At 49.9% G+C, this 26,548-nt stretch overlaps 1 protein-coding gene across 2 annotated transcripts in view; it reads left to right on the forward strand.

Annotated features, from left to right (window-relative positions):
• The window catches only part of KLHL3 (kelch like family member 3), a 136,560-nt gene that overhangs the window by 60,114 nt on the left and 49,898 nt on the right, over window positions 1–26,548 (forward strand). For both annotated transcript variants that reach the window (XM_084794555.1, XM_084794554.1), the window contains 3 exons: window positions 227–348; window positions 7,763–7,925; window positions 20,727–20,836. In XM_084794555.1, the coding sequence (XP_084650681.1) occupies window positions 227–348; window positions 7,763–7,925; window positions 20,727–20,836 (395 nt within the window). The remainder of the gene's footprint in view (window positions 1–226; window positions 349–7,762; window positions 7,926–20,726; window positions 20,837–26,548) is intronic.

Here is a 26,548-nt window from a genome sequence, read left to right on the forward strand (position 1 = left end):
TCCGAAGCGTCGCCTACAGAAACAGGAGGAACACAGACCGCCTACAGCTGATGCACGAAGTGATCTGAGAGCCAAGGTCGTTATGACCTTGATGTCTCTGTGCCTGCCTCTCTCTGGTGGTTTCCGGGAGCACAGGCAGGAACTGCACGTTTCCAAGACAACGCGGGAAAGCGAATTGGCCACAGGTGCCAACTTCCTGTCCTTCCCGTTCTGTTGTGAACTCCAGGTGATATGTCTGAGAGTAAAGCCAAGAAGATTGAAATCAAGGACGTGGACGGGCAGACGCTCCGAAAGCTGATCGACTACATCTACACTGCAGAAATCGAGGTGACAGAAGAGAACGTGCAGGTAACCTCATGCAGCGGCCCATGTGCCACACACCCAGGACCGCCACGCCCTGTCATTTAACCCTCACAGTCCCTCAGGGGTCGCTAAGGAGGAAACCAAGCTGTAGAGAATTGAGTTACTTTACCTGGCTGGCCAGCTGGCCCCTAATGCTAGTGCAGGGTTAAATAAGTGTGCCTTTTAGCTTCGGGTCATATGATGCCTTTGCGTGAGCCCAACCCAGGAACGAGGGCTTTTTAACCAATGTGCTTAGCTCGTGAGGGAGGAACCAGAAGCTTGGCGACCCTTGCCCTTTCACCTCAGGGGCAAGAGGCTCTTCACGCTTGTTATCTGCTAACAGTCACACAAAGGCCCTGGACACGTGGAGGATGAGCAGGAGGACGGAGTCTCAGCCGGAGTGTGTGGTGCTGATGTTGTGCATGTGCCTGTCCCCTCCTCAGCCCTGCCTGGCCCTCAGCCATCTGGATCCTGGAAAAGAGGAGCCAGTGAAGACAAAAGGACCCAAGAGAGGATGCACATGTTGTGCTCCAGTTGGGGAGATGACTGGGGAGGCGGTCTCAGCCCCCCCTTAAACCCCCCATCGCGGGGCTGAGCAGACAAGGATACATTCGTCTGCCCCCTGCTATTTAACAAGAGTAATGGGATTTATGTGATTCGAAGGTTTTTGCTGTTGCTGTTTTTGCACAAAGCCACCTTATTTACCTGAGGCTAACACCTCTTTAGTGATCAAGATACCCTTCTTCCCTATTGAAACGCCACACTTTTGGGCGGGAGCTGTCTGAGAGGCTGGCTTGATGGGCGCTTGTTCTTTCAATTCAGCCCCCATGTTCCTATTACCCGCCACAGCCTTCGACGGGCACAGTAGATGTACCAGCCCTGGCCCCGTGGCATCTGTACTTTGGGGTGAGAACAGACATCTATAGAAGAAACACACAGGGCACACCTGTGCACAGTCCCTCACAGCGAGAGAGGACACCAAGGGACACTGTTTGCATAACGGAAGGGGTTTGGGGAGGGCCCTCTTCAGAGTTAAGGGGCAAGCGGAAGCTGAGGAAGGAGCGGTGAACTGTCGGGTGAGGTGCAGGCAGGCAAAGAGAGGGAGGTAATACCACATCGACCCTGAGGAGCCTACTGTGCCAGGAAGGTCTCCTGACCTTACAGTTACCCTGTGATTTAGGTGAATCAGCCAGATATATAAGTATGGGTCTCACGGTCCAGGCTGGCCCTGGGACTCCCTGTGTAGGCCAGGCTAGCCTTGAACCCACAGAGATGTGCCTGCCTCTGCCTCCTGAGTGCTGGGACACCATGCCTGGCTCAAACTATATTTTACGCACAACAAAATGTGTAACTCGGTTAATTAGAAAAGGCTCTGTTCTGGTCCTTACTTCTGGCAGGGATAAGGAGATATAACAGCAACAAGGTAGTAATAAATAATTTGCTATTAAAGTATTAAGAAATTAAACTATTAATTAATAAATAAAGTAATAAGGGTCAATCAGTAAGAAGGTAATTTTTACAGCTCCAGTCTAACCCAGTGCTGGTCTGGCTTACAAAATGCATTCTTGTAGGGCAGATGGCAGCAGGTACCACAGCCGGAGCTCTGTGGAAAGTGACTTTGTTTTTACTTTTACTTTTACTTTTAATTTACTAATTACTTTTAAAAGCCACTTTGTCCAAGAGGGATGGGGGGGGGGGGAAGAAAGGGGAATGGCAAGAGTGAAGATGGGCAGTGTAGAGGGCGAGTGGCCGTAGAGAGACAGCCCTGGGCCTCTGACCCTTACTTCAGCACTTCCCCATTTGTAACCTGAGTGACTGGCACTCAGTGATGGCTGGGGAAGCCATTCGGGCCCTGCGCCTGCCCTCAGCTTCCCTCCCATGACACCCTGTGGCCAAGTTCCGTCTTCTCCATAAAGCGGAGGTCGCAAGAGTACCCATGTGATAGCTGTTCATAAACTGCCTGTGTTCAAACCCTGGCTTCCATATTATCTGGCTATGATGCCTAAACAAGTTACTCGGTTTCTCTTTGCCTCCGTGTTTTGTTTTCATTGATGTGGCCGCGATAACAGCACTTGATCTGATAGGGCTGGTGCGAGGAGGGAATGTGTTGATGTGGCCTGAGAGCAGGACCTGGTACAGGGGTCCGTATTACATTGGTGCCCCTGGGAGCTGATGGTGGCTGATAGGGACCAAGGACAGGTAGCCAGGTAGCCAGGTGGGGAGTAGGAGCCATGGTAGAGGGAGGGCTCCAACACCATCTGATCTAGAAGTGGCTGGGAATTTTCAACACCTCCTGGGGTATTATTCCCAGAAAGCTTGCTATGGATCAGGCCCCAGCTACTCTTCTGAGGAGAGGGACCCTTGGGCTATCTGCTAAGTAGTTGGGGTTGGGACTTGGAGGGCACATGATCTAGGGGGTACAGGGCCACGGGCTGCCTCCTCCCTTGCGCTGGGCTGTATACAGAGTAGCTTACCTTGCTGCTTCATTTGGTCAGCCCCTCCACCCCATTCTGAGCTACTACCCTGCCCTCGCAGACAAGTGTACACAAGGAAGTTGCTGTGACAGGCTGCTTTCCCAAGGACCAGCTGCTCTGTAGGCAGGGACAGATGGTGGGCCTGGGTGGAGGTATCCAGGAGGAAGTAGTCACTGCTGCCTGATGGGGATAGGCAGGGCAGACCACACTCAGGAAATGTTTGGGCCAAACTTTGGAGGAAGAGGGGGTGGGCTGGCTTGTTTCTTCTGTCTTTGTGCCCACTCCCTCCCTCACCCAGGCTGCACGTCCCCTGAGGGGGGTCTACTGTCAGAGATAGACTAGAGCTTGCTTGAATGACCCAGAGAGTTAAGTCTTACCCTTTCCCAGTCACACGTCCCCCGCAGACCGGGGCTTTTCCATGGTGGAGGTGGCAACATTTCACCTGACTCTTACTGACGCAGCTAGAACACAGGCTTTGCCCGTCTCTCCACTGCACCCTCATGACCACCTAGTAGGGAGACTAACCCAATCCCGGTTTGCAGTTGATGCAACTGCAGGTAACCTGGGTCACATGGAGCAAGCGGAGTGGGGATTTGAACCCTAATCCCTCTGTCTAACCCACAGGGCTGTGCTGAATTCATTTCCTGCTAAGTCAGTGATCTGAACCTTGGTTTCTGCTCCTAGTTGTTAACTTTAATCAAAACCGACAGTGGTGTAGTCCATGCTCACTGCTTCTAATGGCACTGCTGTGACCACGACCGACCGCTGTACTGCTGAGAGATGGCTAGTAAGTGGAGACACCAGAATTAAAGGTGACACTTTGATCGCCCTGCTGGTTCTGACACCTGCACTCTGGTTTTACTTTTCTGGCCTCCCTCCCCCTAAACAGGACCTAATTGTCACTACGCCTCAGCCAGCCAGCGTGGAGTGCCGCTGGGAGGGGCTCTGGACGCCCTTCACCTGTCACTCTGGCGTGCCCTCTGTTGTGCCTGGCCCTGCCCCCCTCCCATACCCGCTGGAAGGAGGTCCAGGACTAGGTGCTTTCTGAGGCAGGGCATTTCCTCTTGTTTTTGCAAAAGGAAGCAAAGCCTGTGACGGGATATCCTTTGCTGTGTTTTCATGTTATCGGAGGGAGAGAAAAAAACATGAAAAATGGAGGGCTGGCCACTTGACGTGATGAGGAGGAACCTGTGAGGCCTTTGCTGTGGGCCATTCCAGGGTCTCTTAGGAACGAGGCGCTGAAAGGCAAGCTGGATGCTTTCCGACTGCTAATGGGTAGTTCCTGATAACCTCCCTTTCCCTCAGTGGCCAAGTGCGCCATCCTAGGACTCCACCCCCACAATCGGCTTCCAAGCTGAGACTGCATCCGAGCTCAGGAAGTAGAGAACAGGAAATGCCCTCAAGCCCTGTAAATGTGGAAGATGGGACCGACCAGTTACCTCAAACGTGTTTCCCCCTGGGGGTTGGGTTTATCCCGGAGCAACGAAGTAAGAGAGAGGGCTTATCTCTGGGTCTCCGGTCCTTTCCTTCAATATTATGACCTTCTTTCCTATTCTTCCTGTGAAGCGAGGGAGGGAAGAAAAGGGCCTTTGAGTGTGGGATCAAAAACTGTAGGAGACGCTAGACCACAGCCCGGTGCATTATGGGAAGCCAACTGGGGGGGGGGTGCTTTCGGGTGGGAGGGGCCAAGCCAAAAAAAGGGGGGGGGGTTGGGGGGTGGGAGCGGAAAGTCTCTTTTGTGAACAGTGGGGAAGCTGAAAGTTGCGTGGGTAGTTTGCCCACAGAGATGCTGGGTTAGAGTGTAACCTAAGGCACCTGCTCAGGAAATAACTTATTATTGTATTTCTCAAGCTGAATGTCATGAGCTTGAAAACTTCAGCACTAAATTGTGTTGTTTTCCTGGAGGCGGGAGGCGGGGAGTGGGGTGGGCTAGGGGGAGTCTGTTTCTGGCATAGTCTTGCTGAGACTTGGCAGCACAGTCTGGGGATAGACTGGGGTCTCAGCCTTCTTGAGAGTTACTGGCAAGGGATAACCTCCATCCTAGTAGCCTAGCAGGGTCAGACAGTACCAGATGACTGGCCAGAGGTGTTGTGGGGTCACGTGGTGTACAGCCGTCCCTTCCCTTCAGCAAGAACGGTAGGCAGGCAGGAACTAATCTGGTCTTGGGATCTGTGTGGCCTGGCTGAGTTGTCCACAGGTTAATTGAGTTTCCAAGCTTATGGCTGCCTGGTGGGGCGGAGGAGGCCTGGTAGGGACGGAGCTCGGGCGGTTAGATTTGGGCTCTAGTTGGGTTCACCTGTTTTAAAACTTTAAGGCAAAGGTGATTTTTATCTTTCTTTTCTTTAGGAATGAATCAGTGGGCCAGAAAACATCAAGGACATTGTGCTAATTTAGCTCAGCCTTGCTGAGGACAGAGCGAGAGGGAGGAGGCAGGGTGGCGGGTGGGAGGAGGGGCGTGGCTTTTCCAGGGAGAAGCAGGAGCTGGTAGATGGGCGGAGCTCCCAGACTGAGCCAGGTGTCCGCTGCCCGCAGGGAGAGCTCTGCCTGGCTCAGTCTGACATACAGTGGAGTTCTTGGGTTAGAAGTTGATACATTTGGGCAAAGATGCAGAACAGCGCACACTGTCGTTCCATAGCAATGGAAGTCCTGGGATGTCCCACAGTCCCATTAGAACTTGTGGAAAGACAAGCCCCAAGCATGACCAGCGGGGCATGGTGTTAGGCCTAAGCACGTAGAGGAGGTGATGGGAGTCCACACGGAGGGCCCTGAGATGTTCTGGCAGAAGATCAGCGTCCAGCATTTAAATTATTATTAAAAAAAAGAAAAGGAAAAAGAAAAAAGAAAAAAGAAAAGAAAAGAAAAGAAAAAAGATACCCGCAATGCCCAGAACAAAGAAAACAAACGCAGACATGCCTGCAGCCTTGTCTTCCTGGGCACTGTGCAGTGGGGACAGCTGGAGTTCAGTTCTCTCCCTGAGAACTGAAGGGAACACCCGGGAGGAAGGACAGAGGAGCAAGGAATTGCTTCGAGGAACTGGTGCTGGGTCTGCAAGATGAAGGAATCTTAAGTCAATGCTGTGGTCCCCCCACCCTCCCAAATTTGGTAAATTATTCCAGCTGCCTGCCTCTTGTGCAGAGTGAGTGGGGGCAGCGGGGTCCAGAGGGGCAGGATGTTTTTCTTTTTTTTTTTTCTTTTTTTTTTAATGATCTCGAGGCCAGGCTTAGGCAGCTGTGGGAAGCTTGACAAGGGTCAGTAGGGAGCGCCCAGCAGGCTTGCTCCAGCCAGTTTCCCCTGGTTCTCAGGAAAAACATGTACGCACACACCCAAGCAAGAACTAGTCTGTTTTCCATGATGCAGAATAAGTGTCCTGTGACTTTTTATAAGAAAGCGCTCCTGAGGACGCACAAGGGCTTCCTTTGAACAAGGGTTTAACCCGTTGGGGAGGAGGGTGGCCTGAGTCCGCAGCCACTGAGTCTCTCTTGGTCAGATGATAAGTGCCATAAAAGCAAGAGGTGGTTCACTCTGCTCAACACTGACTCTTAGAGCCTTGGCCGGTGCCTGGCACACAGACGCTCGGCGGTTAGGTGGAGAAGGAGCTAGTGAGCAACTCAACAAGAGCCTTTCAGTGAGGGCAGCACAAGGAAGCTGCAGGGCAGTGGTTCTCAAACCCGGCTAGCTAGAGAAGCCTTAGACATTGTGCCACGCCCAGGTCACACCTGTCGTGGGGCACTATTTCTGGGGAGATGTCAAGCAACATTTATTTGCCCCAGATAGGGAACTGATGACAGACCAAACAACAGATGCCACCATAGTTTAGCTTTGGAAAACCAGTTAAGTTTTACTGAGGTTGCTTCAGGAACAGAAATGACTTCAAGGCAGCTGTCTCACCAAGGCCCATCCCAGCAGGGTGACAACTGACTAAAGCTGGGAACCTGGAGCTCACCACACAATTTACAGGCATCTCGACACATTGGAGGGTGTCCTTTGCAGGTACCACAGTTGGTCTGAGCCTTCTCGAGGAAGGTCAGCCGGTTTCCGCTTCCTCCAAGCAGCTCAGCTTGTCTGAGTGTCTTTCCACAGTCCTTACTGCTTGTACAACCCTGGGGAGGGAGGGCCTAGTGGATACAGTCAGTTTCAGGGACTTCCTAAGGATGTTAAATTGCTTATCTCCTTAGCTTAAGAGCTTCTCTGTGCCAGGCGTGGTGGCGCACGCCTTTAATCCCAGCACTTGGGAGGCAGAGGTAGGTGGATCTCTGTGAGTTCAAGGCCAGCCTGGTCTACAACATGAATCCAGGACAGCCAAGGCTACACAGAGAATCTCTGTCTTGGAAACAAACAAACAAACAAAGAGCCTCCCTGAAGGGTGGAGTGTTTCACCTCTTCTGAGAACATCCTGATGTTTTACCTCCCTGTAGACATCCCATGTCTTAACAAGCTTTCCTCTAAGATGGAAGGTTTTCATCTCAGAAAACCTGCACACAATAGCCCATACCCGTCAGCATCTTTAGGAGGGATACCCAGGCATCAGGATTCACAGTTCTATGGGTGACACCAAAGTGTAGCCTCTGTGTGTGCTGTACATGTGCTGTTCACATTTTGTCTTTCTGGATGTTGTTAATGGTCCGGCAGGTATGAGGTCACACGAGTTCTTCGAGATGAGTGGGCTTTCAGGCCCGCCTAGGCCTGCTGAACCTGCATTTTACTAAGGTCCTGGGTTGGAGACCACCCTAGAAAGCTTTACAGTGTGCTATGATACTGAGACTCAACTTGTGGGCGGGGCTCTAGGGGCAAAAGCAGGCTGGGAAGTGTGGACTCAGTGGGAAGACAGTGGAGAGCCGTGAGAAAAATCTTGAGTATAAGGTCAAAGGAGCATGATTGGACAGTGATTTCGGGGATGAGCTCCTGCTGTGGGACCAGGAATCTCAGAGTGTCACATTCTCTTGCAGGTCCTGCTTCCAGCGGCCAGCTTGCTGCAGCTCATGGACGTTCGGCAGAACTGCTGTGACTTTCTGCAGTCTCAACTGCATCCTACCAACTGCCTGGGCATCCGAGCATTTGCAGATGTGCACACCTGCACGGACCTCCTGCAGCAGGCTAATGCCTATGCAGGTAAGGCCGGGTGGCCGGCATCTCTCCTGAGTTTATGGATTTAGGTACCTGGACTGTTGGGGGCTCTCAGAAGCTGTTTCTGCTACAAACAGGAAGGCAAAAGACAGATAATTAACAATCGACAAGTTTAGCTCACTGGCAGCTAGAATATGGTTAATTTGTGCACGGGTGGTACAGCCAGCAGAGAAAGATCTAAGAAGTATCCTGTGTGTCAGTGTACATGTGAGTGTGGGTGTGGATGTTGAGTGCGTGAGTGTGGAGTGTGAATTTGTATGAGTGAACTTGTACGTGTGTGTGAATTTGTGTATGTGCATACATGAGTGTATGTACATGCGTATGTATATGTGTGCACATGTGTGCATGTGTAAAGCATAAAGTAACTGTAGTGTTGAAATAGATCTTTTTTGTTGTTGTTGTTGTTTAAGTTAGCTTTTGTTTGGTCAACCTGCTTTATGTCGATGATATTGGGAGTTAAATACTGTCTGGGCTCCTAGTGATTAACAAGTGTCTTCTTACATACTGTCTTGCATTCTAGACTCATTGATCTTTAAATCTGAAAGGAATTAAAGTTCAAGACGGGCTTGGTGGCAAACACCTGTGATTCAGCACTGCAGAGGCAGGTGGGCACCGCAAGTTCAAGGCCAGTTTGGTCTTGATAAACCCCCATGCCAAAGTCTAAACCAAAGCAAGCAAATAAACCGACCAACCCCCAAACGAGAATGAGGATGCAGAGTCAGATTCACTTTAAAACTAGTTCTTCTGGGCCTGGAGAGCTGGCCCCTCAGTTGAGAGCACCCACTGCTCTTGCAGAAGACCAGAGCTGAATTCCTAGGACCCACGTTGGTGTCTCACAATCACTTGTAAGTCCAGGTTAAGGGATCTGATGCCCTCTTCTGGTCTCCATGCACACCTGCACTCACATGCACATACCCACACAGAGACACATAATTAGAAATAAATATGAAATTAAACAGAAAGCAATTTCACATTCTGGCTTCCTCCATTTTCCTCAGAGAAATGTAAACACTGTTCATTTAATAATTTTTTGTTTTACATATCATATGTTGACTTGTCCAGGAGAATAAGACTGGGTCTTCACAGACTTCCCTCATGCCCACTGTCTTACCCACTCTGTCTGTCATCCTCACAGCTGAGCCAATCAGTGTATTACAATTAGGTGTTTTAATCAGAAAAATGTTCACAAGCATCAGAAAGGCAGTGAACAACTGTCTTTTCCTTTGATATGTCTGTGTAGCTATGCTAGGCCCAGCTGCATGAGCCTCACTCTGACAGGATGATTTCTGGACAGTAATATCCATTCAGGAGCTTGTCATCCTGGTATTTGAATGGAGCCTTGGGAGGGAGAAGAAATGAAAGTAGCTGTGCAGTGCACCATGTTTAGCAGGGCACTCTCCCTGGAAAGATCACAGGTTATTTAGGAAACGGGTCTGGCCAGTTTTATGGCTAGATTTGTGCACGGCTGCCTCTTTGCCTATCAGTGGAAACCCTTGTCTCATCCCACGCCCGGATAAGTAGTGTCCTGCCTGCTCTTCTCTTCTGCTTCCTGTCTAGCCAGGGCCCAGGAAGTGAGCTGAGGACCTGCTGTCTGCCCTGTGCTGCATTCGTTCCTGTGCCCATGAGATGACAAGCAGGCACCCTGTTTCCTTTTGTTCTCTAGTCAGCCCCCTGCACAGCCCTCCATGTGCTGGCACACATGACCAGCGGTCACAGACTGCCGATCCTCCATGTGCTGGCACACATGACCAGTGCTCACAGACTGCTGATCCTCCATGGGAAGGCACACATGACCAGCGCTCACAGACTGCCGATCCTCCATGGGAAGGCACACACTACCTATGCTAAAGATGCCCTTGAGGCTGACCATCCTGAAGAACTTCTCTAGTAGCCCCACTTCTCCATCCTGTTGGCCCCTGTTGGCCGGAAGCCTGATCTCACCTGCTTGTCATCTGTCCACCTGTGCTCTCCTTTCTCCACCCTTTCTCTCCTAGCGAGGATCCCACATGGAAGAACCCCTTTCCTTATGGACGCTGCAGGTTTGACTTAGCAGCAGCCGAGTCAGGACAAGCATCTGCACTTGTTGTCCCGCTATAGCATCAGTTGGTGTGGGGAGAGTTTGATGCTGAGGTGCTTGGGTGGCCTGCTGTCCCCTCTTCCCTGTCCCCCCCACCAGCCCTCTCTGCTGACCTATCTAGCATGTACATGCTTACAAGCATCCTGCTTCCTTTGTCCTCTTTCTCCCTGTGGGAGGAAAAACCAGAGCTGTGAGTTGTGTGTGTGTGTGTGTGTGTGTGTGTGTGTGTAGACAATGCATCTTGCTGGTACTCCCTGTCAAAGTTGGGCTCTGGCAGCAGCTTCTGCTCATGTGTCTGTCTGCAGATGTGTGTCTGTCCTCAGGTCAGGCTTTTCCTTTGGTTACCCTCTATGCTAAACACTTCATGAACATATTCCTCGAATGTACACAACAGTCGAGGACGCCAAGGTCCTCGAGGAGAGATGGTCTGAGGACATGCAGCTAGTAAGGGCAGGGACAGAACTCAAACCCAGTCAGTGCCAGTGTTTGTAGGCATTGCCCTTCACAGCTTCCAGCTTGCACCTAGGGGCAGCCCCGTGAGCCCGCAGTCAGGAGCACAGGTCATTAGAGTGAGCCCGTCTCACTGAAATGGTGTGCTTGGGAGCCTGTGCCATGGTATCCATCCCAGCATCAGACAGCATAGACAGACGGAGAGACAGCCAATGCCAACACAGAGCTACAGACATCTTGGCATAGCGGAAGTGCAATGTGGAGGCCTCTTCTCTTCTTGGTTGCACTGTACCCAGCCACACAGAGACTGTCTGCCCACCCCACTACACGAGTGGCCATTTCTACATTCCCTGGCTCAGTTCGCATGGTTGACAGGCATAGGACTTCCTCTCTGTCGTGCATGTCTCTGACTTTCTCATAGGCGACCTTCTGTGCAGCCTCAACTTGTACAACAGGGGGGTTAGGGTGCAGTGATAGTGCAGACGTTAAACCTACAATGAAAAGACGGTAGAATGGAAGTGAAGGGAGACCTCTGTGTTTAGAGAGGAGGTTGGAAAGGCGTCTTGTCTGTCCTCTTTGGCTGATGTGGTCCTCCTTCATTTCGCTGGCCTCAGATGGGGCCTGGTGCTCTTGGACACCCCTGCTTCTCAAGATGGCTTTCACTTTAGTTTGTTCCACTGTGAATTTGTGTAGCACATGCTAGGGTCACATGCAAGGAACAGTGCTGGGCCTATGGTCACGTGCCTTCTGGGAGTCTGCCTTGCATTAGCGAGTATTTTCAAGCCAACACTGTAAGGAAACCAACCCTGGTGGATCAGATCCAGAATCAGGACAGTGAACATGTGAGGCTGAGAGGTCCTGGCCTGTCCCCTCTGTGATGGAGATGCTATGGCTTATCGTTTTCAAGATGGCAGGTATGACAAGGGGCAGGAGGAGACGCCCTTGAGACTGTGCTCTGGACGCCCCTTGACAGACCCGTCTGCTGTAATGATGGGACCTCAGGGCCGGTTCCAGGCTGTAAACACTAGAACTCACGGCTTCCAGCTGCTAGTGTTCAAACCATACACACTTTGGGGACCAGTTCAAGGCACCTGGTTCGTGGCTTCCTTTATCCGGAAACACAGGCGGGTGCATCTGTCCCTCTTCTCCTCTCCCCAGTCTCTAGCCAACTGGGCTCTGCCTTCACTTGTCTGCTGCCCCTACTTGTCCCTCCACCCTTACTCTTCCTTTCTGACGTATTGCTACTGTTTCAACTTTAGTACAAACCCACGACGGATCATTCCAGGAAAAGCAGACCCACAGAATGACCGTGAGAGGCCGAACAGTCCCACCTAGAGCAAAACTCAGGCAGCTCCTGTGTATGTCTCCTCCTGGATCCCTCAGGATCTCTTTGATCAAAAACATGGTTCATGGGCAGGAGAGATGGCTTGGCCATTAAGAGCACTGGCCTCTCTTCTAGAGGACCCAGGTTCCGTTCCCAGCACACATACGATGCCCACAGCCACCTGTTACTCCAGTTCCGGGGGATCTGATGCCTTCTTCTTCTTCTTCTTTTTGATCTCCAAGGGCATCGGGCACTCATGTGGTGCTGGCAAACATTCAAACACATCAACAAAACAAAACAAAAACCCAAAAAACCAAAATGCTCTCTAAGATAAAAGCTTTCTTAGTAGGTTCCGGGAAGTTTCTCACATCTGCAGTTTCATGTCTATACTATTGCACTAAACCCCACCAGACACACTATTATATACTATTGTATGAGGCAAGTTATCTGCTGTCTGTCAGAAGTGAAGGCAAGAAAGCCTGCCAGTCTCCCTGAAGGAGTCAGGGGAAAATATTGGGTATTCCTGTAGAGTGTATGTCTCATGTGTTTTGGCTGACACAGAAGCATTCTGTACCCATTACACTTTTACATTTTTTTTTTTTTTTTGGTTTTGGTTTTTTTGAGACAGGGTTTCTCTGTGTAGCCTTGGTTGTCCTGAACTCGCTTTGTAGACCAGGCTGGCCTCGAACTCACAGCGATCCGCCTGCCTCTGCCTCCCGAGTGCTGGGATTAAAGGCGTGTGCCACCACGCCCGGCTTTACACTTTTACATTTTTAATCATTGTATTTTATGTGTTTGGATGTATGTCCGTATACCACGTGTGTGCCTGGTGCCCGTGGAAGGCAGAAGAGAGCATTTGATCTCTGTAAAGCAGAGTAACAGGTAGCTGTGAGCTACCACATGGGTCCTGGGGACTGACCCAGGTCCTCTGGAAGAGCAGCCAGTATTCTTGACCCAGGAGCCACGACACCAGCCTCTACCCATTATGCCTTTATTTTACCTAATACAAAACCTTAGAATCATGTGCAGATTCCTGAGTAAGTGTGTGTGTGTGTGTGTGTGTGTGTGTGTGTGTGTGTGTGTGCACATGTGATGTGAATACACTCTACTAGTACTAGATCCATGTTGATGTGTGTTGATGCTTCCGGTTTTACTTTTATAGGCCACACATTACATCTTTTTACATTTATTTTGTATTGGGTGGTGGCTCCTGGGTCCCATGGTGCCTGCAGAGGTTAGAGAACAACCAATCACGGGGGATCCCTTCTCCCCTTCCGCCGTGTGGGTTCTGGGGATTGATCTCAGGGTGTAGACCTCAGCTGCAGGCGCCCTTCTTGCTGGCCCACAGTAAAGTAAACATTCTTAGGCGTACTATTTTGGAGTATATCTGGCAGGGTATAGTCTTTGTAGCACACTGGACCAAAGAAAACATACATTTAAACTGATTGGCTGGAGAAACAGAACAGTTATAACTATTTGCCTGGTGTGTATGGGGCATGGGTTTGAGTCCCAATTTTATGTACACAGACAGATAGATGCTGTCAATTTTTCTAAAACAGACAAACAACCCCCCCCCCAACCAAAATCCAAAATAAACTGTCCTAAGTCTCCAGCCTTCCAGGTGAGAGGCAAACTGGGTGGGGGCGGCACCTCTCTGTGGCTGTGTGGTTTCCTGTTCGGAATGACCCTGGGTCTTGCAGCTGCGGCAGTCCTTCCTGCTTTGTCCAGTTTTACTGGACAGGGTGATGTGTGGGGACTTTTGCACTGGCCTCTGGCTGTCCTGTTTATTTTGTGGGGGAGGAGAGTGGGTTCTTCCGAAGCTGATGGCCCAGGCCTCTGCCCTCAGCTGGCATATCCCAGGCCTTCTGGGTAGTTGGGGGACGGAAAGGGGACTGTCAAGTTTTGCACACGCCGATTTCTTATCCCTTGTAATTGTTGCTCTGCTTAGTCCTTAACCTCAGAGGCCAGGGCCAGGCTTATAAGGACCTTGCTGTTTGGTAGTTAGAGGGCGGTGTGCCTGGGCCATCCAGTGGAGCTGCTTAGTGGATTTTAATGGGGCCTCATTAAAGCCATGGCAATTAAAATTCTTTGGGTATGTTGTTTACATCAACCTGCCAAAGCTGAGCTGAAACCCTCCAGCCACAGGATGGAAAAGCCATTTAATTTCATGTGCTCATGAAGAGAAATGTCCCCCCTTGTTTGATTGATTAGGTCATTTGGTGGAATAGAGTAATTAAATCAAGAGCAGACAAGTTCTGCAAAGCATTTGAAAAACACGCATCTCTGGCCCAGTGAGGCCCTCCTCATGACTCCGGCTGCGTTGAACTTGGCATGAGAGAGGATGGTGGTGCTGGTGGTAGGAGTGTTTACTATTGTGAACACTTGCTGTGACCCAGGCACAGTGCCCCAGTAGCACCGATGACTGGCAGTTTTAAGGAGCCCACGGCAGTGTGTGTGTGTGTATTCTTGCCACAGTAAGAGGAGCATACGTGTATATTTTGGAACACGAAGCACAGGCCATATGGAGAACATTTCCTGCCTTCTGTCGGGTGGGTGGGAGGAATATTTGGAGTCTGAGGGCTCCTTGCTCTGACCTTTCTGGGATGAGGTCAAGGTGGGCTCTGTTAGCATTCTCCTTGGAGCAGAGAAATGGGGGGCTGAAAAATCAAATTCTCATTCAGGAAAGCTGGCCCCTGCTTTTCAAAAATTGGACCATGGGGGTGAAAGAGCACCCAGGCAGTTTGCTTGCAATTTTCTCTCCCTGTCAAGGGCTCTGATTCTGCTCATGCGCTTTAGTGCCAGCCTGGGTTCCCGGTGGCTGGCCCGTACCTCAGTTCATGGGTATTTCCCACTGGCCCTGGGTCTGGGGGTGCATAGCACCTCTATAAATGAAAGAAGTCACAGGTGGGTTGTGAGTTTCCTTGCTCTGGGGCTCATAGCTTTGTTGGTCCAGAGCAAAGGTCTGGTTCATTTTATCCCATTAAGAGGAAATGCTGATGGTTTGGCGCTCGCTAGGGAGGTGGCTGCAAAGCCTGGGCCCTAAGCACTCTAAAGAGCATGCTGGGAATGTGATATTAGTTGTAGATACGGACATTGGGTTGGACACCCAAGGCTAGCGTGGAGCAAGATGGAGTTGGTGCCTGCCTTCATGGGTTTCCTAGTCCCCATATCCCAGAAGGATAAAGCAGGGGGTTGGGATATGGAAATTAATGTATTTCCCTGTTAGGGTGGGGGGAGACTTGGGGAATGTGGGCAAATACACTTTGTCTAGCTTAGTGGATAGAGAAAGATCTTAGTTCAGAGATGATCTTAGTAACTTTTCTGTTGCTGTGATAGAACACAGAGGCCAAGGTGACTTCTAGAAGACAGGGCCTGTTTGATTTACGGTTCCAGAAGTTAATAGTCTGTGGTGGCAGAGCAGAGGCAGCAGGCGGCTGCAGCAGCAACTAAGAGCTGACAGCTTATGCCCCAAACAAAAATCAGTGACAGCACACTGGAAACGGCGTGTGGCTTTTGAAACCTCAAAATCTACCCCTGGTGACACACTTCCTCCAACAAGGTTACCCCCTCCCAACTGGGGTCCAAGTATTCAGATTTCTAAGAATATGGGTGGGGGGGCATTGGAATGCCCCCCATAGACTCCTGTTTGAATGCTTGGCCCATGGGGAATGGCACTATTAGGAGGTGTGGCCTTGTTGGAGGAAGTGTGTCACTGTGAGGGAGGGCTTTAAGGTCTCCTATGCTCAAGCTACATCCAGTGTGGTACACCGTCTCCTTCTGCTGCCTGCACATCAGGATGTAGAACCCTCAGCCCCTTCTCCAGCACCATGTCTGCCTGGACGCTGCCGTGGTGATAACGGACTAAACCTCAGAAACCGTAAGGCAGCCTCAGCAAAATGAACTCCTTTATGAGTTGCTGTGGTCATGGTGTCTCTCCACAACAATAAAGTCCTAACTAAGACAGAAATCTCTTTCAAACCGCTGCAGAGGTTATGTCTAAACTCTGGGGCCCGGACTGACTCCACACTGGCTAGAACATCACTATTTTAAGAGGACTGTTTTCTCTTTCAAAAGGAAGTTCTTTGTGTTTACAGCCTTTGTCTCTCTGTCTGTGTGTGTGCCCCTTCCCCATCCATCTCTATCACATCTAAGGAGGAAGTTTAGGGTTTTCAGGAATCTACATCTAATTTTACCCCAGTGGCCTTCTCAGGCCAGCTTTAAAAATTTCTCTTTTAAAATGTGTTTCGACATTTTGCCTGCATGTATGTTGTACACCATCTGCATGCAGTACCGGTGGAGGCCAGAAGAGGGCATCAGATCCCAGACACTAGAGCTACAGATTGTTGTGGGCTGCCATGTGGGTGCTGGGACTCAACCCAGGCCCATTGGAAGAGCAGTCAGTTCTCTTAACCTCTGAGTCATCTCTCTAGCCCTAAGACTGCTTTTTCCCCCCCCTGAGACAGAGTCTCTCTGTGAAGCCTTGGCTTTGTAGACTGCCTTTGCTGGGATAAAAGGCGTGCGCCACCACCACCAGGCTTCTAGGATTGCTTTTTTTGTTGTTGTTGTTTTTGTTTTTTTCGAGACAAGGTCTCTCTGTGTTAGCCTTGGCTGTCCTGGACTCACTTTGTAGACCAGGCTGGCCTCGAACTCACAGCAATCTGCCTGCCTCTGCCTCCCGAGTGCTGGGATTACAGGCATGTGCCACCACACCTGGCTCTAGGATTGCTTTTTAATCATATCTTTTTTATCTTATCACATCCCAGGAAGTGGGAATCACCAAGACTTTTCCTTTCAGCCTAGACAATGTGATTAAAATGAGTCCCTCCCTGCCTTCATGACCTACTGGTACAATACACAGGCTCAGTTTTGAGCCTTAAAATGAGATCTTGTTCAAGTGTTTTGATTGCATTTTTATCAACAAGGAGCCCAAAGTCTGGGGGAAAAAAAAGTGACTGTGAGGTAAACATAAGCCTTCTCTTTTTTGTTCATTTGTTCATTTGGTTTGTTTTTTTTTTGAGACAGGGTTTCTTTGTGTAGCTCTGGCTGTCCTGAACTCACTTTGTAGAGCAGGCTGGCCTTGAACTCTCATCGATCCACTTGCCTCTGCCTCTCAAGTGCTGGGATTAAAGGTGTGCACTACTATCGCCGTTGGGCTCCAAGCCTTCTCTTAAGCAAGGCTCATTGCTGCATTGCACTGATGTGTTCTGTGGGCTGGTGTTGCTCTGCATGGCTGCCCTTGGAGCCTGAGATCAGAGGATGGAGCGTGTGAGGCCAACCTGGGGACATAGAAAGGACCTGTGTCAAAACAGCATCAGAATACAACCAGCAGCAACAACAATGAAATCTAGAAAATAAGCAAATACACAAAAGACCCCTCAATATACTGAAGCCAACGCAAGACAAACAGGAATCAGGCAGCTGCAGGAGATGTTCTTGGGGAAGTACCCTATGGAAGCAGAGCGTGTACTTTCTAGGGGGCACCTAGGAAGAGGGTTAACTTGGGCTGAGTTAGGTGCCATGTCTTGTTCTTGATTTTTCTATCCTGTTTTTTAAAAAATTAAAGTGTGTGTGTGTGTGTGTGTGTGTGTGTGTGTGCGCGCGCGCGCGCGCGCGCGCGCGTGCGTGTGCTACACATGCATGCAGTGCCCACAGTGGCCAGAAGGGGGCATCGGATCTCTTGGAGTTGGAGCTATAGATTGTGTGCGCTGCTGGATGGATGCTGGGAGCTGAACCCACGTCTGCTGCGAGAGCATTGCTCTTAACCACCACGCGTCACTGCAGACCCCTTAATCCTGGTACTTCTAAAGCGTTGCTAGCAAGAAGGGGATTTTGGCATGTAGACGGGGGTCGGGGGGCATGTGGGGGGGCAGATGGGGGGTGGCAGGTAAGGGGGGCTAAATGTCTCCTCAGACTGAATAGAGAAATAGTATATTCCCCTCTTGCCTCCTCTTTTGCTCCCCACCCTTCCTCCTTTCTTTCCCCCTCTCTCTTCTCTTCCCTTCGCATCCCTTCTCTTTCCCTTTTCAAACTCACTTTTACTTCCTTCTTTCTTTCTTTCTTTCTTTCTTTCTTTCTTTCTTTCTTTCTTTCTTTCTTATTATTTAAGCCCTCAGGGGGCACAGCATCACATAGGCTCTGTGGCCCTTGGAAGAACATTGCTTCCAATTTTGGCACAGGCTGTGGTGCTGTCCCCATGGGCATCAGTCACTTCCCCTGGGTTCCTCTGGCTTTCTTTGTTTGCCACCAGGAATCAGCATATTCTTCTTTGCTTTGTGTGCACAAGCCCATCTCTTGCTCAGTTAGAACCCAGTGCCATCTTGGACATAAGTATCTTCAGTCTGAAGAAGCGATCAGAGCTTACCCGCCTCCCGAGACTCTGCTTGTGGCCATTAGGATGGCCTTGCACATGCGTTTGCCTTCTTAAAATCCGTGTCCCAGACCTTTCCTCTGCTCAGGGGTGGCTACAAACTGTTCTCCTCCCTGATCATCATAGATACCTTTCTCATCCTCTGTGCTTCTCCCCGGTCCCTGGACACCAGCCTTGGATGAGAGGCCCTGTGGTGCCCCTCCCCACTAGACACCACATTGTGAGTGGCCTTGGAGGGGGCTTTGAGCCAGCAGTTTCTTGAAGGTTACAAAGCAGCTCACCGGAGCAGGAAAGGGACCTAGGCTGAAATCCCACACTGCTCCACAGGGCAAGGAGGCAGGAGGCTGTTTTTAGTCTTCATTTATCTCTGGGGTCTCTGGTTTGTTTCCTAGCCCATGAAGAGCACGCAGTGTGGCACTCCCACGAGCCCAGGTGCTTTTGGCTTCTTTTGCTGTAAGGAGTTTTGTTTTTTCACAGCACAGATGTTAGTTTCTTTACCTCCTCCTGTTTTCTCCACACTTTTCTGTTGTTCATTTGTCATGTTTTGGCCAACCAAAGCTAACTATGGGAAGGCCAGAGGCCAGATGTGCTGGTTTGTAAGACTGTCCTGGAACCTAAAAGCCAAAGGCTCAGAGAGGTACAGGCGGCTCCTCATCCTTCAGGACAGTCTCGTTCCAGGTTTGTCCTGCTTAGCTCTGCTTAGTTCCAGGGTAGGTAACCATGGTAACCATGGCCACAGTGACACCATCAGGCTGACTAGGATTACTTTTTATCTAGGGCGGGGAGGGGGAAGAAAAATGTTTATAACTCCTTATCTAATAAAATATTAACATTTGGGTAATCCACATGAAGTTAGGAATCCCTACAGGAACTTACTAGGTTAGAAAATTTTCAGTCTAAAATTAAAAATAAGTTTTGTAAAAAATGACTTGAGAAAGGCTGGAGTGATGATAGCTTAGGTGTTAGAGTTAAAGCTTTTCATTTTTATTTTTTTAATTGGTTTTTTGAGACAGGATTTCTCTGTGTAGCCTTGGCTGTCCTAGACTTGCCTTGTAGACCAGGCTGTCCTCGAACTCACAGAGAACCGCCTGCCTCTGCCTCTCTCAGTGCTGGGATTACAAGCCTGCGCCACCATGCCCGGCTAGAGTTAACTCTTAAGAGTGTTAAATTAGGAGTTCTTACTGCTCTTGCAGAGGACCTGGGATGGGTTGTCAGCTTGTAACTGCCTGAAAATCCAGTTCCAGAATTTTAAAAAATGTTTATGGGAATCCTGTATGCATGTGGTACACACATACATACATTCAGGCACACACACACACACACACACACACACACACACACACACACATTTAATTTATAAAAGTAATGGTTTGAATAAGTTCTTTAATTTTTTTTAAGAAGGTGATGATTGTGGGAGTAACTTAATATGTTCTAGTTTTCTTGTGCATTGTGTAGTTTTAGCAGGCCTGGTAGGTTAGTGGCCTTCCAGGACTGCAGGACCCTATAGCTCATTTGAGAGGTCAGCCAACCAGGCAGGGCAAACACTAGTGGGCACTGAGGAGTTATTCAAAAGGCTGCCAGTCAGGGAGCAGTGGATGAGGGGCGGGTGAGAGAGCTGAAATGGAGCAAGACCGAGGGACACTGGGAAAGTCTTGTGAGCCCCAGAGCCGCCTAAGCTGGAAATGCCACAATCTGGGTGAATTTAACATGGGAAAGGCTGGCAAAAACATGTCCAGACCTGCTCTTATCATGAGGCCCGCAGAGGTTATGATGTGGGTCCAAGGATACAACTCCCAACCGACGAAGCCAGGCCCTTCTTTCTGAAGGCATTTCAGTGAATATAGTGCTCTGGAAAGCATCAGGGCCAGAACTGTTTCCTATGCTTTCCCTTTGTGGACCTCAGGCCTGTGGGTTTTGTCTTGCTTTGGCTGTCCCTGGGTTTGCCTCCTCTTAACAGCTCCCCAGGTTGGCTGCTGTGGCCAGTTCCCAGTGTTCACGTAGCCAACAGGGTGTCACCGGATGGGCACTCAGCTGGACAGAGACGTCAAACAGATACGCACTAAAATAGGCCTGGTTTGGGGCCAGAGAAAGTGCTGCCTTCTAACTTCCTAATGTTGACGTCCTACAAGGACCCCAGCGACCTCCTGTCACAGCTTTTCTGAACCACTCCTGTGTGGCTGGGCTGCAGGGGGCACCGTGCTTGTGCCTGGACAGCAAATGAGCTCAATTTTGAAAGCAGACTCCAGTGAGGCTTCACTGCCTGTGTCGCTCCTGCAGAGCGTGGAGGAGATACACCTCCAGATCTGTCTGCCCCACTTCCATCTGTGTCATTGTTCAGGACAAGATAACCCAGGGTGATGCATGCCTTCACTTTGGGATGAAAAGTCCAGCTCCCCCACGGCCAGGGTGCCTCTGTCTTTCTGTCTGTCTCTTTCTCATCCTCCAGCTCCTCCTTGGAACCCTCCACGTTCCTCCTCAGCCTCCACGCCTGCAGATTGCTGTGGCGTTGCTCACGGAGGCTGACAGCGTGGCCTAACTTTGTTGTCTTCACTTCTTGTCTCGGAGCAGAGCAGCACTTCCCAGACGTGATGCTGGGGGAAGAGTTTCTGAGCTTAAGTCTGGACCAGGTGTGCAGCTTGATATCCAGCGACAAGCTGACTGTCTCTTCAGAAGAGAAGGTACTGTACCACCCTCTGCTAAAACGTGAATCTCATAAACAACCTTTTAAACTAAAAAAGAAAAAAAAAAAAAAGGGAAGGCCCGTTATATTTTGAATCCCTTAAAGAAGTGACAGGAATGGTTCTAGTGACTGCACTGAGGCCGCCATGCCCAATTCTGAGACCTTATGTCCTTCAGTTCTTTCAGCCTTCATGGTAGCCCTGGGTGCAGGCACGGCTCCTGTCCCCATGTTACAGAAGAGATGCCTATCCAAGCTAGACTCTCCCTGTGCCTGGAAAAATCTCTTCGCTCCAGGAGCTAGAGTCTAGGGCAGGAAAAATTGCATGAACTCTAGGTAACAGATTAGGACGGTTCATACCTGATGTCTAGTTTATGTAAATTAGTTGTGAGACCTTGGGCACTTTGGCTTTCCCAGACACTCCCATCCCCTCACCGCCCCCCCAATGAGGACAGTGGTGTCAAGATAATCCAACAAGGGGTGATGAAATGGAATGATATGCTGGATTGAGTTCTTGATAGGAAGTCAGCATTAGCCAAGGCTATCTCTACTCTCTCAGTATGTGGTGTAGCCAAGGCTATCCCCTCCCTACCTCTATGTGGGGTTGGTTGCTTCTTCCTGTCTCCCAGGAGAACACTCACCATGTCCTCATGAACACACGACATACACTTATGAGTCTTGTCTGTTGTCCTGAGCTCTGAGGTGGGTTCCCACAATGCTGTGCAGCGTTTCATCCAGGCATTTTTTCATCCTTAGAGAGTCTCGATTTCTTTTCTTCCTAGATCCTCTTTGTCCACTCAGTATTCAAGTGTCAGGTCCTTTCCTGAGGAGATATTCAAGGGAAAGCTCACACAAAGGAGTTTATGTTGCAGACGATGTGTCCCACATCGCATGTCTAGAGGACGGAGTGAAATTTACAAATTGTTGCTTTTCTGGGAAAGTTTGGTTGAGAGGAAAAGCAGTTGTGTTTAGAACTGTGGGTCCTGGGCCCCCAGGACATTTGGCACAGCAAAGCAGACTCTGCCCTGGGCTTAGGGAGGCCTCTGCTGCTATTGGCACCATAGAAACATCTCCTTCAGAGAGAGCAGTATCTCTATGCCAGGCCACGGGTTCCTTCCAGCTGTATCTGCAGAAGCTGGGTGGACACTTGCACTTCTGCTTAAGCCTAGCTACAATCCTGTCTGGATTTTTCTGCCAGATTGTCACAACTGTGTTGTGTAGGTTATGTTAACTCGACACAAGCTAGAGTCATCTTGAAAGGAGGGAACCTCAATTTAAAAAATGTCTCCAGCTGGGCATGGTGGTGCATGCCTTTAATCCCAGCACTCAGGAGGCAGAGGCAGGCGGATCCCTGTGAGTTCGAGGCCAGCCTGGTCTACAAAGTGAGTCCAAGACAGCCAAGGCTACACAGAGAAACCCTGTCTCGAAAAAAAAAATCTCCATAAGATCTGGCTGTACAAAATTTTCTTTTATTTAAAATCCTTTTGTTGACTCTGTGAACTTCACACCATGCACTGCAATCCCCCTCATCTTCCTGTCCCTTCATATCTGCCCTCTGCCCTGTAACCTACAACCCTTGAAAAGAAAAACAAAACAAAACCCCGTCTCCTGGAAGCTGCTGTGTGTCATAGTTTGTCACACTCCTTTCCTTGCAAATGTTCATTGCAATGAGTCATTGGTCTGGTTCAAGGCCTCTGGCTCCCGCTACACCATCAGTACTGGATCCTCACCTGGTCTCCTTTCAGAGATGCTGTTGTTGCCCTGTGTCATGGAGATCCTGCCGTTTGGATCTGCAGGACTGGTCCCTTCACTTGCTTCAGTAGCTCATAGATGGGGTAGATGTTGGGGCCGGCCAACTCAAAATGTAGGGCATTTTCATAATTAGTCATTGACAGGAGAGATTGTGAGTGGTGCTATCCCTAGGCTGGTGGTCCTGGGTTCTATAAGAAAGCAGGTTGAGCAGCCACGAGGAACAAGTCAGTAAGCAACACCCCTCCATGGCCTCTGTGCCACCTCCCGCCTCCAGGTTCCTGCCCTGTTTGAGTTCCTGCCTTGGCTGCCCTCAGTGAACTGTGATTCAGGATGTGTTAGCTTTTATCTACTTAAGCCCTTTCCTTTCCAGCTTGCTTCTGGGGCATGGCTTTCTAGAATCCATGCCCATGTACCCTGCTCAGAGAGCACAGTGGGGCTGAGTCTGCTCTGGCAGGGTGGAGGGCATCATCGCTTCCTGAACACCACAGGCTTGGCACTCAGGAGAGCCTGGTCCCAGTCTGTGTTAGCGCTCAGTGTGACCCTGAGAACTCACCTTAACTATAAAATAAGAATTGCAAGAGCACCTCCCTCTGAGAGTCCCCATGAGGATTAGAAGGGACAGATAAAAAAAAAAAAACTAGTTCTCAGTAAATGCCATTTGTCAGCGCAGCTCTTACCTCAAAGGGAAGAAGACACAGTTTGTTCTGGAGCCAGATATGAGTGACCATGTCCCAGGAACACAGATCCAGGGTGCCCCAAATGCAGAAAAAGAAAGCCATAAATCAATACAGTTTTCAAATACTCTGGTGGGAACATCAGGTAGGTAGTTTGCAGCGAAGACTCAGATACTAGCTGATGACGTTCTTAGTCTTTGGGTTGGTAGACGCTAGAGGTCTGTTTATATATTCCAGAAGAATTTACCCAAGAGTCACAAGGATGTTAGATCACACACAGGCGGGCACAAAGTGGCTCTCAAAAGAAAGATTTACTTATTTGGTGTATGGGTGTTTTGCCAGCCGGTATGTCTGTGCACCATGTGTAGGCAATGCCCATGGAGGCCAGAAGAGGGCGATGGGCCCACCGGAGCCGCAGTACTACATCCTTGTGAGTCACCATGTAGGTGCTGCTAACCGAACCAGGCCCTCTGGAAGAGCAGCCCGGTGCTCTTGACTGCTGAGCCATCTCTCCAGCCTCAGGGACTGGTGGCTTAGGCTGAGATAGTCCAGGTTAATCGGCGTCTGCCTCTGCAACGTTTCAGCTTCTCCAAACCACTGAGGTTCTGGTCATTAGTTTGGAGATAGATATTCAGTGGTTCAATTTGGGGCAGCGGCTTTTCAGGCATGGCTGGCAGCTGATGCCACGGCAACACAGTCCTGTATTTTGAGGCATCATTGTTAGTGATAACACAACCAATGACCACAAAGTCATGATAGTGTCAGAACCTGCTCTTGAAGGTCGAGGTGGTTGAGCAGTTAAGGTGACAGACTGTTAGTAAACCGCGTCTTTCCCCAGGCAGGGGGGCATGGACTTATGTAAAGTGCTCTCATTATGTCATGTACGTAGGGATAAGATGCTCCTTTAAAGTACGGTTTAGAGCGCATTTATGTATGTTCAAATTGATGTGATTCTACACAATCGTTCCTGGAAACTGTCAGGGGACACCTTTCCTAAAGTGAATCATGATGCTTGGTTTTGATATCCTACCTGAGTAGATTTAGGGTGTTAATGAGCTGCAACCTCTGTGAGGGCTTTTCCTGGGAGGACTATCTGAGAGGAGAACCTACCCTGACTGTGGATGACATCATCCCTGTGGGCTGACAGACGGAAGAGTCTGGCTGGGTGCCCGCATCCATCACTCTCTGCTTCCTGGTCCATGGAGCTGTGAGCCAGCAGCCTTCCCCACCACAGGGGGCTGTACCCATTGTGGGCCAGAATAAATCCTTCCCCCTTAAGTAGATTCTTGTCGGATATTTTGTTGCGCAGGAAACTAGCAGAGAAGCTTGTCATTGCTTCAGTGGGTGCTCAGCCTTGGAGCTGATCAGTACTGGGATGTGAAGGAGTTTATACCATAGAGTGCTGCATGCAGTGCCCATTAGGCGGGGCTCTTGGTGGGGAGGAGTTGGAAAACTAGAGTGATGGTGAAAACGTAGACAATAAGAACTGTGTGTATGGAGCCGGGGGCGTGGTGGCGCACATCCTTAATCCCAGCACTCAGGGAGGCAGAGGCAGGTGGATTGCTGTGAGTTCGAGGCCAGCCTGGTCTACAAAGTGAGTCCAGGACAGCCAAGGCTACACAGAGAAACCCTGTCTTGAAAAAACCAAAAAGGAAAAACAGAAACAAAAACAAAAATGCTGTGTGTATGAAATTTTAGGGGGCCAAAGGACTGCATCAGGAACCAGGTTGTGAGACAGTCAGAGGATCTGACTGCTTTTTGTCTGTGTCCTGAGCGTTTGAGTGAAACTAAGTTGTGGGGAGGAGGCAATGCCAACACGGCAAAACATTCAGGCTGTGGCGTGGTGACTGCTCACTGCTTTTAGTCAGGTTTACAATGTGTGTGTGTGTGGGGGGGGGTGGAAGGGGAGAGAGAACAGAAATATGGGACCGTGTGTAGCGTGGCAGTAAAAGGAATATGGGTACAGCTAAACAGGTAGACAGCACAGACAAGACAGGTGTGGGCACAGTAGCTCTAACTGTTGAAAAGATTGGTTTAATTTAGCATGTGCCTCCCACACTTTGCAATCGGGACAGTAGGAAATTGCCTTAAGAGCAAATACCCCACCCATTGGAAGTCCAGGGTATAATAAAAATGCGTTTGGAAAAAAAAAACTGTCGGAAAAAGAATGCCTGAACCAAGACAACCTGGTGAAGCAGCGTTGCTTGAAAAGGCATTTATTTCCCAGGCTCAGCAACATAGGCACATGGACTATCGCTGTTGTCCAAGGGGCCAGCCAGGCGACATCATAAGTGGGCAGCCTACATGGCGCTGACCTTGGAGGCATCCAGGAGGTCAAAGGAAGGAAGGCTCCAGAAAGCTATCAAAGCCAAGTCACCTGTAGCAGGATCAGATTCCCTGTGTGGAACTCCCGAGCAGGCTGCTCATGAAGCTGAGAAGGTCAAGTCCAGGTTACGATGGGCATACCAGGACTGGAGGTACCGGAAAAGCTGGGCATTCACTGAGGGCAGGGGTTCCCTGCGTAGCCCTGGCTGTCCTGGAACTCCCTCTTGTAGACCAGGTAGGCCTGGAACTTGCAGAGACCCCCCAGGTTCTTTACCAGCCTCTCCTGCCCCTCTCTTTTGGGATGGGTTGTTTACTCTGGGACTTTACATATTGGATGCCCTGAGACTCAGGGATCAGGAATGGGAAGGTGTGCTTTATTGTAGAATGCTTGGGTGTTGACTTGACAAAGGGTAGACTTGGGTTGTTAACGTAAGTGGTTTAAGACCCACGTAGTCCTAGGGCATTAGTGAAGTAGACATTTGGGTGTGTCTAGAAGGCTTTCCCCCTGTTAGGATTAACTGGGTGGGGAAGACACACCCTGAACATGCAGGCATCATCCTGGTGGGCTAGGGGTCTCAGATGGAATAAAAAGGGGAAAAGGGAAATGGCAGCTGAGTACTAGCATCCGTTTTTCTCTGCTTTCTGGTCCATGGAGATGTGAGCAGGGAGCTCGTGCTCCAGCCACGGCAGCTTCAAGCAGCTCCTGCTGCGGTGCCTTCGCCGCCATAACAGACAGAATCTCAAGCCGTTAGCTGGACAAGCCGTTCCCGACTAAGTCATTTCTTATCAGGGTTGTGGTCACAGTGACATAAAAAGTTACTAACACAAATATTATCTCTGCATTCAATTGCCTTAGCTGAGTGAGGGTTATCAAGAAGTCGGGGTTGGGAGCTAGAAAGATGGCTCAGTAGTTAAGAGCACTGGATGGTTTCTTTGTTGTTGTTTTGTTTTTGTTTTTCATG

The sequence above is a fragment of the Acomys minous genome (assembly GCF_964271855.1).
Source record: "Acomys minous genome assembly, chromosome: 9".
NCBI lineage: Eukaryota > Metazoa > Chordata > Mammalia > Rodentia > Muridae > Acomys > Acomys minous.